Here is an 18,667-nt window from a genome sequence, read left to right on the forward strand (position 1 = left end):
TTCAAGCAGCTATTGCTTCTTTAATTCAGTTGTGGCTAAGCACTGTAACATATAGGGCAAGATTTATAATGTATGTTTATTGAGTTTAAGCAATAGGCCAAGATTTTCAAGAATGAATAGCAATTTTGCCTCTAACGATGGTTGCTAAATTTGTGAAACTTTAAGTGAGCCTGATTTTCAAAAAGGGCCGAGTACCTACTTTAAAGGCACCCAATTTTCAGAGTGTATCTCAAGTTGAGCACCCAAAAATTGAGCCCCCAAAGTCACAAGTCACTTCTGAAAATCTTTGTCTAAATAACTAGAGCATTATAGTATCATTTGTTCAGACACATTGTGTTTTTTTGTAATGTACCCCTAGGGGGGAAAAAATTAGTTTGTACGATTGCCACATGAGGAAAAATTATCTTCAGTGCAGAGCTGGAATGTTTTCTCCTTCTTGCCATATCTGGTGCTTCTGATGAAGACAGGAATGTTGCTCTCTTCCCTATCACTCCCCTGCATTGCAAGGAAAGCAACTAACCGGCAGTACATCTCAAGTATATACATCCACCGCAGTGAATGTTTTATATGGTTTCCTGTATATAAAATTACTAACATAACTAGTGGTGATTAAGGTGAGGTGCAGCCAGTGGCAAATGATATTTATATATTAAAAAAAATTAAAGACACACATCTCTAAAATATTTGGAACCTTCAAATTGTGCATATTGTTAGCTGTATAACAATGGAAATATTTTATGATTAACCTCCTCTATCCTTCACTCCTTCTGTTGGTTGTTGTACTCACTTATTGTATCTTGTCTTAAATTAGAACATTGGTGTCCAAATTCCAGTTTTTCAAACTGGTCAAAACAATGGAATCTGAATGAAAACCAAAAGCCAGAAGTTTAATCCAAGAGTTGCCAGTCAGCTCAAAATAGGCACAAGATTAAAAATAAAATTGAAAGAAATTTAAAACAAAGTAACAAAAATGGGTACACTTACATCTGCTGTAGAGGAAAACAAATGAGACTGATAACAAACAAGCTCCTGGTTCACAAAACTGATGTCATTCAACATATCTGCTGGACTGTCTCCATCTGTTGGCAAGGAGGTACTATAGCCAATAATCTCTCAGAAATACAGAGAAATTGCTGTTCATCCATGTTTCTGATAGCAGGCATCTGACAGCTATTATCAGTTGCAAAAATAACAGCTATTCCTCTCTCTCTCACCTTTAATATCTAGCCAGTTATTAGTTTACATTTTCCCTCCTGGATTGCCATAAGATTCCATCACATAAAGATACTTCAGAAAGGCAATAAGTTTCTAATTACACCCCATACACACCAAATCAAAGACACGGACGCGACAGACATTATTCATATTATATTATTATCCTCATTAGTCACACAGCAGTACTTAGGATGACTCCTTTTTGCAGCAACAATTTTATTGCTGTGCACTGTACTCTAGACATATATTTTATATTTATTATAAATAATGAACAAACAACACTGACTTTAAAAAGGAAACATATAGTACTGTACTTACACACAATTACTGGAAATCATTTTTGATTTATGCAGCATTTCACACAGTACAAAACTTATATTAGTTTCAGTTTCCTAATTCATTTCACTCATGTCATATCATTCTTCATTCTAGAAACCATCACCACCTATTTAGGAGATAAGTCAAGGAGGCAGGAATTTTTCTTTACAACAGACATTATTATTTATCCTGCGGTAAATACAATACTTCCTCTTATTGTCATTGCACAGTAATGTCAACACATATATTATGCTACCAATGGCACAACCATAGAATACTCAACATTTCTAGATAATAAGCTCTTCAGGGCATGTTCTGTACCACAGCCAGCGGGTGGCGCGGGGGGGCTGGCTCGATCCTGATGAAATACACACACACCTCCCCATTATTGGGTTAGCTGCTATTTTATCCCACTTCATCCCTTTCCACTAACTTGCCTGCCTCCTAATCCTCTACATCCCACCCACTCTTCTGAACCATTCACATCTTCGGCCAGGCTCTCACACAGATTTCTCATTTGCATGCACCCCCCATATTTTCTCACCCTTTCCGCTCACAGTCTTTTACCCCCCCAGTTCTCTCTCCAGCCCCTGAACTCCCTTCTATGCTCCACATTCCCCTGCACAGGCACACAGTTTCTCCTTGCCCTCTGTCCCTGCAAATTCACCTGATCCTCACAGTGTTCCCCTCAGCCTCCAGACAGCACAAGTAGGTGTCACCTTCCCCTAAGGTAAGCTTGGCTTCATTCCATTTGGGAAAAATTGGAGGCAGTGGTCATCTTTGCTAAAAGCAGTCTAAATTGTCTCCTGCACAGGCTGTGTAGGCATTTTATGACCTCAGTCCCACTGAGAACACTGAGGGATGGTGAACCATTGACAAAGAAAAACAGAAACTAATGAGGGTGAAAAGTTGTCAGTGGGTGCCTCTTGGTCCACATATCAAAGCATAAGGCACCTTCTAGACTACTACATTTTAAACAATCTTGAGTCCACACAACTCCAAAAATTGAAATTTATGGAGACAGTTTCATGAAGGAATTATCAATATGTATTGCTAGATGTACAATGGAGTGTGTTTGGTCTGCAGCTATATTATAGAAACCACAAACAATGACTTTTTCTTCCTCTAGCATTAAAATATTGTATATTTAAATCTGCTCTCTGTAATACTACTAAACTACACATCTTGCCTAACAAGCAGGAACCTTTTTGTTAACCTTTACAGAATTCATTCCCTCTCTAAGACCTTGTCTACATAGGAAATTGTTCCTAAAATTTCCCACCACTGCTATCACTAGTGTGGACAAAATCCTGGTGGCCACTGGCATTTTGAGCAATGTCATGAAGACTTGCTGAGTAGGGTTACAGGATTCTTAAAACACTAGCCACCTAGAATCCTGTCCACCACCCAGAATACACCACTTAGAATCCTAAATTACTAGTGCTCCCATCAGTAGCACTGAACCAATGATAGCAGTACTGGGAAATCTTAGCCCAAACAGTGTCTAGCATAAACATAGCCCTAGGATCATGTCAAAAAGACAAAATTTACTGTAAGATAAATAGATCATTAATAATAAATGCCCTCCAACTTAATATGGCTGTTTAAAGCAACTATTCTGATTAAATTTAAATAGTCTAAGCAAATGCGTGTTATTCAAAAGCTATTCATATTTCTGCTAAGTTCTTGGCATCTAAAGCCCTGAAATATTTTTGTTAATTTTGTATCAGTAATTATGGGTAATCATATTTTCTGGAATCACAGGTTAACATAATGAGACAATGGACCATCAACTGTGGTGATGATGCCAGACATAAAAAAAAAATAGCATTTGATTTTTCGTTCCTACATCAAGTCTTTATGAAGTAAATGAAAGATCATATACATGAACTCTGGTTTTCTTGAAAAATGCTAACTGATAATAGTAGAACACTAGGACTTGACCTCATGAAATAAGAAACAGTTAGCACTGAGCTCCTTGCCTCTGTGGGGCTACAATTATATTTACTTCATCACAAGATTGGGAGAGAAACACTTTGTTATTAGTTCTACCTAGACATTTATGGAAGAGTTGAGAAAACAGATTCTCAACTAGAAAGCCTGTCTAGATTGCTGAAGCAAAATACAAACTGATCTTACAATATGAATACATCCAAAACTTATAATAAATAGATGAGAAACAGAGGTAGGTAGCAAGTTATCTCAATGTGATCTTATTACCACAGAGAAAAAGTTCATTCATTATTAATAAGGTGGGTTCCTCTCACAAAATAGGAGAATTGATCCTTAATAGTGGAAAGATTCTCTCGAGCTACCAGGGAAATGAAGCACACAAAATAAATAAGCTTACTTTTTCATCGTCGTCAGTAAAAGGAGCACCTCCAGGAGTTTTATTTATTGCTTGGGCAACACCAATAATCTCTCCGTCGTTGTTTCTTATGGGCATACACAACAATGACTTTGTCTTGTAACCAGTCAGTTTGTCAATCTCATCATTAAAGCGACGATCCTACACAAGGAAATAAGGGAAGTATTAACATGTGTATCTTACTTTTCTGAGTTTTCTTCAAGGAGAGAAGTTCACTGAATATCTTCTTCACTCCATGTCTTTTTTTAACAGTGACATTATATTGGTACCTTATTCCCTATTACCATAGCATACCTAATTGTTGTTTTCCATAGTTAATATAGTGCAAGAGATAAGTTTCCTTTTAAGGCTGTTCCAAGTATTAGGTATAATACACCCTTGTGCAGAGGGTCAGTGCGAGACCTATGCACCACTTAAGCACTCAAAATGGGATACAGGGGTTGACTTCGTCCTTAAAGAGCAGAACAGAAGACCCCAAGCGGAGAGCAGGAGAAGAAAACACAAGAAGCACTAAAGAGAAAAGCTTGAAACAGCAGAGCAGAGATATGCCTTTGAAAAGGAAGCCAGAAGCATCATCTCTTTCTACTCCAACATCCCCTTATATTCCTTCTCTCTTGCTCATTTGACCTTGCTTCAGAATGAATTACCTCTATTTCATCACCAATACAAAAATGGAGCTGTTGTCTTCTTCCTGCTCCTCCTCTTCTGAAGAAGAGGGTGTTCTGACTCTCTCCTTCTGCCTCAAGAGCTTTCACCATTCTGGGTTCATGTTCCTCAGTGATCCCCAACGTGCTTGAGAATTGAGTACTCCTTTGATTCACTCACTCTGCCTTCCATAGGATCAGGCCCTGAATATTTTTCTCTTAATTTCATTAATTTATAGTAAATTTATCGTAATTGTTATATGTAACCATGTCAGGTAAAAAATGTCAGACAGAAGTGCCATTTTTAAGTTGGCCCTTTAAGCTTCTGTTTGCAGCTTGCCATATTCAAACTGCATTATGAGTTATGAAACAGAGACCATCTGAACAGAACAGTTGTTCACCAATGTAAGATTAGCTACCAATATTTTCAAAGTGGTGCCTAGGGCTTTAGCCGCAATTAATGCCCAACCAAATCCCTCTGCAGTGCACTGAAAATGTAGGGGCAAATACCTTATTCACCTGAATGGTCTTAAAATAGAGTATCCATTAATTGGCTTCCTTTTCCCTTTAATTTGTAGAGTTCCAAGGGGTATGTTTTCAGTGTAGAGTGCCGGGATTTCACAGCACAACTCTCATTAATGTTAATGGGAGCAGTGTGACTGAATCTTTACAATGAAAATGCACCCCTAAGCATTATATGCAACTAGTAATTATTTATTCACGCAATTTGCAAAATTAATTTCTTGCCATTTTATTTATGTTTACTTTATGCAGATCAGGCACTCTGTGTTACATTCTCCGTTCCATTTTAATATAAATAAATACCTGGTTTATATAAATGTATTTTTAGTATTAAATCACACTCTCATCAATCCACTGACATTTAGTTTTTATACCCTAGGATTTCATGAACTTCTATGTTATTGAGTGCTTGTATATAATTTCCAGATCATAAACTGAATAAAATTAATAAGAGTACATTTAAAATTCCCAGAGGAAATCATATAAAATGTGTACTTTCTCTGAGAAATTTGGATGGTGTATTTAATGCTTACCTGAAGCTACATTATGAACAGAAGGGACCTCTCAAAACAGGATGATATAAATCAAGGTATGACTTATTTTTAAATCCAAGTAATACAAAAATTCAAATAACAGGCAGCATACTAAACAATAGATATATCAAAATTAAATGCTAAAATTTCATCTATGCCAAAATATTTGTAAGTATTTTTGTACTATTAATTATTTACCTAAGCTAAGCATGTTCACTAATCCTCATTAAAGAGGAATGTACATGAGAGCTAAATCTCTGATAAAATTTGTCACTTCAGAGCACTGGAAGAAGACTTCAACTTTCAAGACTGAAATTTCATATAATTCAATAGAGATTAGAATTGTTTTTATGGCTTATGATTTGTTGTTGTTTTTTCTACAAGGTAGAACTGCTTTGTTTTGTTCCCATTCCAGGTGGGGTCAGAATGGTGAACACACAGTACTGTCTCCAAGAGGCATTCAGATACAGCAGTAATGGGTGTGGTACAAATACTTGGACATATAAAAGAAATTAACAGACACAAAGCGCACATCCACAGTACCTCACTACAGGGATGTAACCAGAACTGTGAATCAGATATAATTAGGAAGACAATATTAAGCATCTATAAACCAACTAAAGTTTAATCTTTATTACAAAATAATTAATCACTTTACAGAACATTCTTTCTGAAGGAGTTATCTGATGAAGATAAAAGATCTAATTAATAGTGCTAGGCTGTGTATGCATACTGGGTACTTCACTAATAGCCTGTGCATGGTTTTTCTTCCCCAAAGATGGAAGTTGCTAGTTTTGGCCCAAATCATCTTTGTTTTTTTTCACATTACATTGGTACATTAAGGAAGTTTTGGCATGTTACATGAGATCTAATATTCAGAATGGGATTAAAGGGATCTGTAATACAACATCAAATGTTTCTGGAGAGCAGAGATTTAAATTTATTTAGACTTTTCCATCTGGAATTTACAGTGCATATTCAGATTGTAACTTCTGAAGAGCTGGGCCTTGACTTCTGATTTGTCTGTAATGGGCCGAGTACATTTTGGCACTATATAAGGAATAATAAAAAATCTATAGATCGGAATTATCTAGTACATTTAACAATATTTCTGGTCTCATAGGACAACAAGATTTAATTCACTGATAATCATACTAATGTAAAATGTTGGTACTAAAAGACATTATGCTACACTGTACTTAGCACTTACATGTGAGTAGTGTGAATTCCTTTCCTTTATGAAAAGCTAAATTCAAGCTGGAAAAAATTCATCCAGGTGCAGAAGACCCTGTAACTGGGTGTATCAATCCCACATTGGCAACACAGGAGTTAACAAACTGTTGTGGTCCCAAGAGGCCACGCCCCCTCTCTCTTGCTGGATATGCTCCTGGTGGAGGGAGCATATAAAAGGAAGCAGCTCAGTTCAGTCTGGGCTGGCTGAGGAGGAGACTGGACATGCCTCCTGCAGAGGAGCTGCCAAGACACTCCAGACTGCCAAGGCAAAGTATTCTGACTACACCGCGGGGAACCAATTGACTGCAGGGACTGAAGGGGATGCCAAGTCACTGCCAACAGAGGAGATGCCTAAGGGTAGGAAGCGACCCAGGTGATGCGTTTTGGGGACATGAAGACCTGAATCCTGCATCAGGATAATTTGGTTTCAGAACCCAGTGGAGTAGGGTGGGCCCAGGTTCCCCTATCCTCTCTGCACTTGCCACTAGGTATTGCTGCCCAGAGAGAGGGTGGCCCTATGATACTCTTGCCGCTAGGCACTGCTGCCCAGAGAAAGGACAGCCCTATGGTACTCTTGCCGCTAGGCATTGCTGCCAGCAGGGAGAGGGCAGCGTTTTGGATTTGTGTTTCTAGGCATCTTGGACTCTTACTGCTAGGCGCCACAGCTGCCACAGGGGCGGCCCTCTCAGACTCTTGGCTGCCCCCATTGATAGACCCACACAAGGTTCTCCATGTCATCTTATGCCTTGAGGTAAGGCTGAGCAGGTACATATGTGCTCCCTGAATACTGTGGCTAAGGGGTCTGTGTCAGTCCTGCACAGGTGATTGCAGAAACTGGTGTAGTTGCAAAGTTATGTTCTTAACTCCCCCATAAATGGCATGGGAACTATGTGAAGTAGTAGTCCTAGAAGACGGTGTGTCCCATGACCCGACCCCTGGGAAGTGGGTTGATTCCTCCACGTCCAATCATTGTGTACTCCACCTGCATAAAGCCTGATAATTCAGATTTTAGGAAAGGGAAATGAATTTCACACTTTGGGGATAAAAATAAAGTTGTGCCCTCGGTACTATTCTACTTTGATAAAAAAAATTGAGCTTTCATAGATGGAAGAATTTAAGAAATTGGAACTCTGATATAATTACTATCGGAAATGATAATCTGATGGACAGAAACCAAAAATTTTAATATTAAAGGTTTGTCATACCTGCAATACATTAAATCATGCAGCACATTCAGTTCCACACTTCAGCATCTTCAGGTCTCAGGTGGATTTATCAATTTGCACAGACCTCAAATCTTAATCTTTTTCTTATTCTTAATACTCTTCCTTCATCTAAATCTAGAATTTTCCCAAATACGGCTGTTGTGCCTGAACTTTCAGGGAACTTTGCCACATGACCATGCCATGGTTTAAAAATTGTAAAACATGGGATATTTCTTTCTTGGCTGGATCAGACTACAGCAATCTCTAATTTAGTCCATACACTGGAGTAGATTCTCGATGGAGATTTATTTCTTGCTGACAGAAGAACTGTGTTCACCTAATCAGGATATTCTTTTGTAGAAGGGGGCTCTTGCGAGCTCCCAGGGGACTCTTGTTAAAACTCTGCCACCAAACTGAAGGGAAGGTTGACATTTTCTTACTTCTGATTAAGCTCTCTCTGTCTCCCCCCCTGCACTGCTAAATCATTCCTAACAGAGTTGACAATACTAGAGCTCATAAAAATATTTCTGAAAAGCAACTATTTTGCCTCTTGCGTGAACCAGGTTGCACCAAATGGCAGGAACTTTAAAAAAAAAAAAAAAAAAGACAAATTCTGAGGATGTCTCCCTTCCCGTCCCAATGTCACTACACAGTTTTTACTCCCACTACCCACATCAAATTACACTGCTATGACCTCAATACACTCAGATATTTTTCAGGAATAAGTTACAAAATGAAAAATGCACCTTCTTTGCCACTGCAGTGTTGCCTCCTTCCTTTGCCATACTTATGAGAATTGGGGGGGGGGGGGGGGGGGAATCATTTTTGTGGGTCCCTAATGTTAAAATACTGGCAGCACATCACTGTTATTGCTTCAGAGATGACCATTCCAAAGACATCCTGTCAGATTAAAATGATAGACTTGGATGGAATATTGGACCCTGTCACTAAAGTCCATTGTCAACTGCAGGTGGGAATGGATATTAATAGTGGCTGATTTTACACACTGAAAGACTGGGGAAGAGTCTTCCAGGTTGTAATAAATGGCACCACTAGTATTTATAAAATAGGTGGATACAGCTCATGTGAGGGCAGAAGTGCAATCCCTCCCCCAATTCTTGCCGGTCTCCATTAAGGGACTGTACTGGTACAGTATAAGCAGCCCTTCCTCCCTCGGACCCATTTCAGTTTTCACGTACTCTGCCCTCTTGGCAACCCTCCTCCCATGTTAGCTGCATGAGCCACAGTTCCTCATTAAGAAATGACTTGCTGGCTGTGTGCAGCAGCTCTAATACGTGATGTGTGGCTGAACTCAAAATGGCAGAAAAACAGGAGAAAAAAATTCTGCAACAAACTACAATACAAATGTAAAAACAGGAGGGTGTTTTTTGTTTCTGCATTAAATTACTTATGGGGCACTGTTAGTGTTGTAAAACCTTAAACCAAGAATGGGATCGCACCATTCCATAACGCTCTTCACCATATACAGACACATTCTCTCTGTGTATTGGTAACTGAATGAAGACGTGTCTCTCTCAGTACATTGTTAAAAGAAGGCCTCCCACAACTGCTACACTGTCCGGATTTTCACTTTGATTTTTTAGGTTCCTCTGCCTTTGTATGTGTGGCTAGTCGCCACTTGATGACTATTACTGCACATATGATCAAAAAAATCTTTTAAAGATGCACTGAATATAGTCTCACAATTAATGGAAATATTTATAATGAAATTTACACAAACATTATCGAATATAAAAGGGGAGCTGACAGCAACCCCAGAGTTTATGTTGACTAACAATTTCCATGATAAAAGATTCTTGTGATCTATTTTATATAAATAAAATGAAACAACTGAGAGCAAAATCAGCAGCTTAGCAGAGGATACCTTTGAATAAAGAATGACCAGAATCAATACTAGAAGCCTTGGGGTCATTTTAAAGTGGACATTTAAATAAGTATTGCCTATTGGGGGAAGCCCTGAGTGTTGATTACACTATATTCCCAAAACAAATGGATCCATTACCACTGCTATTGAACTACCAAGTAAAAGCAGGACTTTCAGGAAACTTACTCAATAGGTGTATCTATAACTGGGAAGGGGTCTTGTCTGTGATTGAAAACTTTGACTGACCAAGGCTTCCTATGCTCAACAATGCAAGACTAACCTGAAAGTAATAGATGGGTGGACATGTACTGAAATTAATATTGCTCTAGAAATACAAGTTGGCATGTATTTCTGCTTTAGTTGGTACAATGAACAATATTTAATTTAGGTTTGTTCAGTATTTAATCGTTATGATTTAAAGTAAAATTGTCTAGACATTTGATTGTGATGGTAAAGAGGAAATTCATAAAACACTTTTAATGATATTGTGACAGTGTAAGCTGTCATGTGGGGGGAGAAAAAATCCCAAGCAGCTGATTCCAATTAACCATTCCTCTTAGGGCTTGGCTACACTGGAAACTTCAAAGCGCTGCAGCAGGAACGTGCTTTGAAGTGCAAGTGTGATCGTGTGTGAGCACTGGGAGAACTCTCCCAGCGCTCCCGGTAATCCACCTCCATGAGGGGATTAGCTCAGAGTACTGGAAGCACAGCTCCCAGTGCTCGGAGCCTGTCTACACTAGCGCTTTAAAGCGCTCAGACTTGCTGCCCTCAGGGGCGTGATTTTTTCACACCCCTGAGCCAGCAAGTTAGAGCGCTATAAAATGTAAGTGTAGACAAGCCCTCAGAGGTTGCTGGGAGTAGGAAGAGTCTGACATCTATTTAAAGCCTGACCCAGCTCATTTCAGAAGAGAGACAAGGAGGGGCAACACCCAAGAAGACTGGGATATTTGAGGAGCGTCGTGGGGAGAGGGAATCATCTTGGGGGAAAAAGGCATTGAAACTGGGGAGAGTCGGCACAGGCTGGGGCCTAGGAAATTTTCAACTTGCCTGAGAGGTAAGAGAATTTATGGGGAAATGGTACTAAAGACTTTGGGTGCTGCTAATGATAAATGGAATACCAATATACCCCTTTTATAAGTATTCCTACATTCTCTCTGGTGTCCTTTCTTCATCATCATTTCTGTGGTGGTCAGGTCATCCTGGCACATCAGGCAATGGGCTGATGATATTTGGAGCTGTAGGATTTGGAGATTAGCTAGAAACTCAAGTCACCTTAGTGATCATCTGTCAAGCTTGGTGGGGCTGGTGGTTCACAGCTACTATTATGAAAGGTGACACTGACCAATCAGTCTTATAAATTAGTATGACTTAGCAGCTTTGTGGTTTAGCTCTAAATTGGAGTTTTTGATACAAGGATTTTTTTGAATATTCATAGATGTAAACATAAATCTCACTTATTAAAAAAGGCTTCTTTTAAATCATGCTTTCCTGTTGCATGTGGCAGTTAGTATGTTAATACTGTAGTGCTTACAGAAACAGAACATTGTACTCCTCTCAGAAGAGTAACATGAAGAAAATAATGCCTTGTGATCTAACACTCAACCAGTTTAATGAGTTAAACATATATTTGGCTGTTTTAATGCCCCATTAGGCATCTTTTATCCATCAAAGTGGGATCCTAACACTGGATATCACTTACATTTCTAAATCACTGTGATTTGTCACAATCAATGTATCCAGGGTTTGTTTGTTTTTTAATACTGTAACTTAATTAGGAGTTGTTCTTCTTCCTTGGGCTTTATTTGTGCCTCAGGAGTATACTACCCATCCTTTTGTTTCTAGAAAGAGTGGGTTACTAAACTGTAATCATTGATAAAGCAATGAGATTCCCTTGAGTTACTTGTCTGACAATTTCCTTAACAGAGCCCCCCCCCCCCCCCCCCAAAAAAAAAAAAAAAGATAAATGGCTTTTAATAATGGCACCAAGGGCCCAGTCCTGCATGGTGTTGAAAGCATCCTGCAAACTGCTGAGCAGCCTCGCTATTACTTCAATAGGAGTTGAGAGCCCTCAGTTTCCTAGTAAGTGGCACTATGTAAAATCATTTCTATAAATAGGGTTGTCTTCTGTCTTAACTCACGTAATAAAATGGAATTCAGTGCAATTATCACAGAGTAGGTTTTACCAGTTCAGAAAATGAAATACCACAACAACATTATTTCATCAGGTAACTGCAACTATTTCTTTATTACATCTGAATTATTATCCAGAATGTATTATTATTGAAATGCTAATAATATGCTTTGCATTATTGAAGAGACAAAATAAACACAGTCCCCACCCCAAGGATTTTAGTCTAAAGCAAAACAGAGTAAACACAGTATGCTGGAATGACTGGGAATCTTTATTTTACTAATAATATTATTGTTTATTCACCACTTGTGGGCATCATAGAAGAAATTAACTTTAAGGAAGGATAAGAATTAAAACAGGGTGGTAGCTTGACAGGCCAGAATAAGGAGAGCTTTTATGTATGGGGGTAGCCTTAAGGAAAAGGCATAGACTGCTCCAAGGCAAACAGATGAGTGGGCGAAAAATTATCTGTGCTTACCTCAGTTTCCTTTCTTTGAGTAATAAGGTATATATGTCCATTAAAAGGGGTATTTCAGGCTGCCTGCAGCTTGGGGGCAGAATCAGATCTGTCAATCATTTAGCAACAGGCAAATGCCCCGCCTCCTTAAGTTCACTCCCATTGAGACCGAATAGAATTATCTTGGCAAATGAATCTATTTTCCTAAATTACAGGGTGTGTTAATGATACTTTGAAGAAAAAGCACAATTTCTTCTGCTGCAGAGCATGGAAACTTTCCCTAATGAAGCAAATACAAATACTGAGGTATCTATTTCCATCTCTATTCTGATCATCTGTTTGTGAGAAGAGACAGATTTGTGGACCTTAGTAATAAAAAAAAAAAAAAATTGTGTGGGTTCAATACCAGGTTAATCAGCCCGGAGAGCCATAGCCTCTTCAGCCAGAAAGGCATAAACAGTATCACTGCTGCTCTCACCTTTCTATCCTTTGCATAGTCCTGGGGAGCAGTGAAAAAAATGGGAAGGCATGTAGCAAAGACCTTGCCTAGCTTTGTAAGAGACCATCCATCACTTTGCATCCCAGGTCCTGACACATGGAGAGGCCACAGGACACTTTACTGATGTTTCCAGATACAAAGAGGTCAAGCACCAGCCCACCAAATTAACTTATAATGACTGAGGAAATTTCTATGTGCAGGCTCCACTCTGTTTACTTCAACTTCTACTATTTTAGTTTTGGTGTTCATCAGCTCCTGATAAACAATGCACATAGAGATAGTCTCCTTTCTAGTCAGATCACTTTCCTTTTTTCCCCCTCTCTGGGGTTGGGCTGATTGTGCTCTTCCTAGTTTATTTCTGAAACCTGGATCAGACACATTTGACTCATGACTTGAACAAGTTTGTCCATGGAAGTAACCATGCTCTAGGATCTCAATGAATCGTAGTATTCCAGCCAATGGATGCTGTGCTAACAGTACCCAATGGAGATCACTGGACACAGGGGGGGTCTTTGGACACCACTCCCTCCATTTCCTGCCACCTCTGTAACAGCCTCCCAGGGGTCCCTACTCATATCTGAGGTGAGGCCTCCAGGGGAATAAAAGACCGAAGTGGATCCAAGAAGCTGCTGAGCCCCAGGAGTGGAAGAGAGACAGAGTATGCCTACACTGCATTCAGAGGTGTGACTCAGCAGCACATTATAGATGTACCCAAGCTAGCTTTGATCTATCATGCCTGAATAACAATAGCAGTGAAGCCCTGGCAGCATAGGCTAGCTGCTTGAGTACACAGTCAAGGTGGCAGGAAGGGTTGCACAGCCTGTGTTGCCACAGCTGCACTGCTATTGTTCAAGCTTGCTAGATCAAAGAGAGCTTGAATATGTCTACATGTACTGCAGTTACACCCAGTGATGAGCTGCCAAAATCTTAACAACTGGTTCCCTCCTCGCCCCACGAGGGGGTCATTGCCCACCCCCGTCCCCCAGGACTCCTGCCCCATCCATCCCCCTCCCCTGTCCCCTGACTGCCCCCAGAACTGGGCAGGAGGGTCTCGTGGGCCACCGTAGTGGGTGCCCACCCCACCCCTAAGAGCCAGAGGGACCTGCCGGGGGGCGAGGTGGGGAGTCCCAGAGGTGCTTACCTGGGGCAGCTCCCAGAAAGCATCCAGTAGGTCCCTCTGGCTCCTAGGGGCAGGGGAGTGTAGCTGGGGGGAGGGGGGAGAGCAGCCACTCCCCCTACTGATCACATCAAAAGTGCCGCGTTAGGCACCGACTCCCTGGGTGCTCCGGGGCTGGAGCACCCATGGGGAAAATCTGGTGGGTGCAGAGCACCCACCGGCAGCTCCCTGCCCCGCGCCCAGCCCCAGCTCACCTCCGCACCCGCCCCTGAATTCGCCGCCCCGCTCTGCTTCTCCGCACCCCCCACCAGCTTCCCGTGAATCAGCTGTTTGGCGGGAAGCCTGGGAGGGCTGAGAAGCAGGCGGTGGCTTCCCGCTCAGGCCGAGGGTGGCAGAGGTGAGCTGGGGCAAGGAGCAGTTCCCCTGCGCCCCCCGGTTACCTGCTGCGGCACAGACAGCCCTCCTCATGCCCCCCACCCCAGCTCACCTCCGCCTCCCTGGGCCTGAGCGGGACGCCGCGGCCTACTTCTCAGCCTGCCCCAGCTTTCCGTGTGAACAGTTGATTCGCAGGAAGCCTTGGGGGGCAGAGAAGCAGGGCGGGGCGGCACATTCAGGGGAGGAGGCGGAGTGGAGGTGAGCTGGGGCTGGGGTGGGGCAGGGAGCTGCCAGTGGGGGCTCTGCACACGCCAAATTTTCCCCTTGGGTGCTCCAGCCCTGGAGCACCCATGGAGTCGGCACCTAAGGCGCCACTTTTGGCCGGTTAAATTTAAAAGCCCTTTTAGAACTGGTTGTCCTTTGTGGAACAACCGGTTCTAAAAGGGCTTCTAAATTTAACAACCGGTTCTAGCAAAACGGTTGGAACCGGCTCCAGCTCACCACTGGTTACACCTCTGACTGAGGTGTTAAGACATACCCTGAGACTGGCTGTTGTCAGAGATGCAGCACCAGCAGGAGAAAGAGAAACCTTCAGACCCACTCTGTCCTCATTACTCCTCCTACCACTTGATGTTGTCAGACTTCCCCCCTTGAGCTGAGGAAGATCTTTTGAGGCACAGGTGCATAGTGACACTCTAATGGAAACTGGGGGTGGAGCAGGGAAGGCAGGCAAAGAGAAATTTAGTTGATTTAACTGGGAGCAGAGGGAGAAATGGTAACTGGAAAAAACAGTAAATAAAACAGTCAAAATGAAAATAAAGTTGAACTTAGTTTCTGAAATAATGGGGTGAGGAGTCAGATAAGAAATTGGTTTCAATGGGCTGTTAGGGAGAAAAGAGATTCAAGTAAACAAAATGATTTTTCAGTTGGTATTTATATTGCTGAAATACAAGACATTCACATGAGAGAGCTGAATAAACATGTGATCTTAATTATATTCACATCCTTCTGTCCCCATGTCTTTCCCTGTTAGTTGCATCACCTACTGCATCATATCTAATTAGACTGCAAGCACTTGGGACAAGGACTGTCTTCATACATATTAGGACAGTGCCCTTGGGGCCCTGGTCTAGACTGGGGCCTTTAGATGCTAACAGAATATAAGGAATAATAGTATCCCAAAGCCAAAATTTGAGGTTATCAATTTTAACCAAAAACCCAGTCAAAAATTAGGAAGTAAGCAGCTGTGAAACATCTCTTCTTTTTGACTAACAAATTGTATTGACAGCATTTTCATTTAATAAAAATGCAGGGATTATGATGTACGATCCACCACTGATTTACTAACAAACTATGCCAAAAAGATGTCACTGTTTTAATCCCTTTTGGTACTATGCAGTAAGAATTTCAGACGCAGGAGACCATTCAAAATGCATTCAACTAGCACACTTAACAGTTGGAATTTCAAGACTGCCAACAAAAATATAATACATACAGTATATCAGTAACAGTCAATATGGAGGACAAACCTCCTCTTGTCTGAAATTGTTTTATTGATTGTAAATTCCTCTTTGGGGAAATATTGCCCTGTAAAATGTGATGGTCAACCAGGGTAAGAAACAGACCTGAACAGACTTGATCCATCAATCCAAGTGTCAGTATTTTAGCAGCTGGAGCAGTTGCACTGCAGGCAATGTCCTCTCTGCCTATCTAGTCACACTTACTGGGAATATAAAAATATTTCTAGGCAGGTGTGTGTTACCATATACAGAGCCAGATCAAGGCACAAGCACTTAATGCTTGTGTCAAGGGCTCTGGCTCCTGGAATCATGTGATTATATCAGAATTTCACTTTTTTTTAAAAAAAAATGGATGCTAACTGTCCAGCCCTCACGACTGTAAAAATAACATTGATAATGGGACCACCCATCCAGATACATTCTTAACTCGGGTGATCCAATGTTGCTGCCCATCCTTTGGGATGCTTCTAATAGGAAGGAGGGCCCTGCCACTGCCCTGCCGGTCTGGACTGGAGGGAAGGGCCCTGCCACCACTACTCCAGAGGTGGGACAGGGCCACAGGGGACCCCATGTCCTAGTGTGTCTAGGGCCCAGATTACCTGAATCTGGCCTGGACTATACAAGATTCAGATCTTGCAAGTGGACCCACTTGGACAGCCCTTGCATACACAAAAATCTGTTTGCAGAATCAGTCCTGGGAGATGTGAGGAATTTAAATGGCAACTATACAAAAAACTGATCAATTTAGCAAAGTTGAGAATATGATGCTTCTCAAGAGCCATGACAATACTCCATATACTTATACTAACCAGTTTTATTTTTTAGTAGAAAATGAGAAAATTAATCAGTTAGGATCCAATCCTACTCTCTCGGGTTTTCATTGATTTCAATGGCAGAACAAGCTGGCAATTAATTTCTTCATATATAATCTATTTTTAAATAACCCTATAGCCAACCACTCCGAAAAATGAAGTTTTCATTTAGAGGAGGCAATAAAATTATGTATAGTGATTACCACTGAAGAAGTGAAGTCACTAAAAAATGTTTATAAGAACTCACATCTATTTTGCATTTTCAATTAAATATTTTCCCCAAAAAGTTATCGTAAGGTTCCAGTGATCCAACAGATGACATTGCAAGATTTCAAAAATTCCTATGAAACAACAGTCAGACCAAAGTAAGGGTTTTGCTCTGACTTTATCTAATTTAAATCTGAATAATTTTTTCTCCCAGATATTTGTAGCAGGAGGGTCAATATGACTAAGTGATTCCATATCCTGGTTTCTGGGCAAAGCATTGCCAATTGTATTTGAATGTTGATCTCAAATAGGAGTACACAAGTCATTGTTTGACAGTAAGGGTAAAGTACCTTTAAAAAAAAGAAAAGGAAACAGGTTTTTTTATTGGGGAACAAAAGGTACACATTTTAGAGTCATAACAAAGTAGTATCAAGACCGCATATAACAAAGGTGAACATAGTGACTGTATAAGAAGGAAAAGGGGGAGTTGAAAGGATGGCTGATCTGTTGCCTCTAGCTGAATGGGAATATTTTAAGCTTTGAATCTTGACAAAATTCAATCCATCCCTCTCTCAATGGCATACGTTATTAAGCCATCTTTCTTTGCCTAGAACATCTGGTAGCCATTTTAGCAATTACTTTGTCTCAAAATAAGATCTGCCTTCATTACCACTTACTGTCCTCAACAAAGTGCTTTTGTTTTGTTTACTGAGCAGCACTCTAGCCTAGAACTGCTAATTCCAGAGTAGTTACTACTGGTTTCTACAGTCCGTCATTTGGCACTTTGGTGTTCAATAACTCTCCCTGTTTATGAGTAGGATCAGTATGACTTGGCCCAAAAATATAATTCCAAATCAGGTCAACTGTCACCTAATATAAAAGGGGTGGCCAAACTGTGGCTCGCAAGCCACATGCGGCTTTTTTACCATTAAAGTGCAGCGCTCAGAGCCCACCCACACTCCCCATTCTCCACCTACTGGACTGGGAAGGGGGGAAGCTCAGGACCTCTGCCTTGTAGCGGGGTGGTGTGGTAGGGGCCTCTGCCCAGTAGAGAGGGAGAATCTCAGGGCTCTTGCCCAGTGGGGCACACCACCAGGGCTCAGGGCTTCAGCAGGAGCGGGGCTGAAGCCCCTGCTCCTGGCATGTGTTGCCCAGTCTCACAAACTTCTGAAGATTGTCGTATGTGGCTCGGAAGACTAGTAAATTTGGCCACCCCCATAGTATAATACACAATGAGCCCACTGTCTGAATATATTTCCAGCTATTATGTCTTAATGCTAATCTACAGGCTTTCTGTAAAAGAGGCTAAAGTATAAAGGCACATCTTAATGTGTTAAATTTATGGGAACAGTCTGAGTGGAAAAACAAGTGTGCACAGACAAAAAGCTCCTACTCAAGTTTGAAATTAAGAGTTACCTTATCCCACAAAACAGCAGAAAGCTAGTTGCAAGGCTATTACAGCAGAACTAAGACACACTTTGAAGTTCTTGACAAAAATAAGAATGAGGAGGATCTGCAGGTTAACAGGCTTCTTCTCAAGAAGAGTGACGCAAATACTCTACAAAAACAACTACAGCCACTAGTATTCAGGCTGCTGGAGTAAAAACACAAAGCAAAATGACTTCC

The 18,667-nt window shown here is 41.0% G+C and overlaps 1 protein-coding gene across 1 annotated transcript in view; it reads right to left on the bottom strand.

Moving 5' to 3' along the window:
• The window catches only part of PDE11A (phosphodiesterase 11A), a 224,276-nt gene that overhangs the window by 191,248 nt on the left and 14,361 nt on the right, over positions 1-18,667 (bottom strand). Inside the window, exon 2 of the mRNA XM_074967652.1 lies at positions 3,884-4,042. Within this exon, the coding sequence (XP_074823753.1) occupies positions 3,884-4,042 (159 nt within the window). The remainder of the gene's footprint in view (positions 1-3,883; positions 4,043-18,667) is intronic.

Source organism: Natator depressus, chromosome 11 (assembly GCF_965152275.1).
Source record: "Natator depressus isolate rNatDep1 chromosome 11, rNatDep2.hap1, whole genome shotgun sequence".
Lineage (NCBI taxonomy): Eukaryota > Metazoa > Chordata > Testudines > Cheloniidae > Natator > Natator depressus.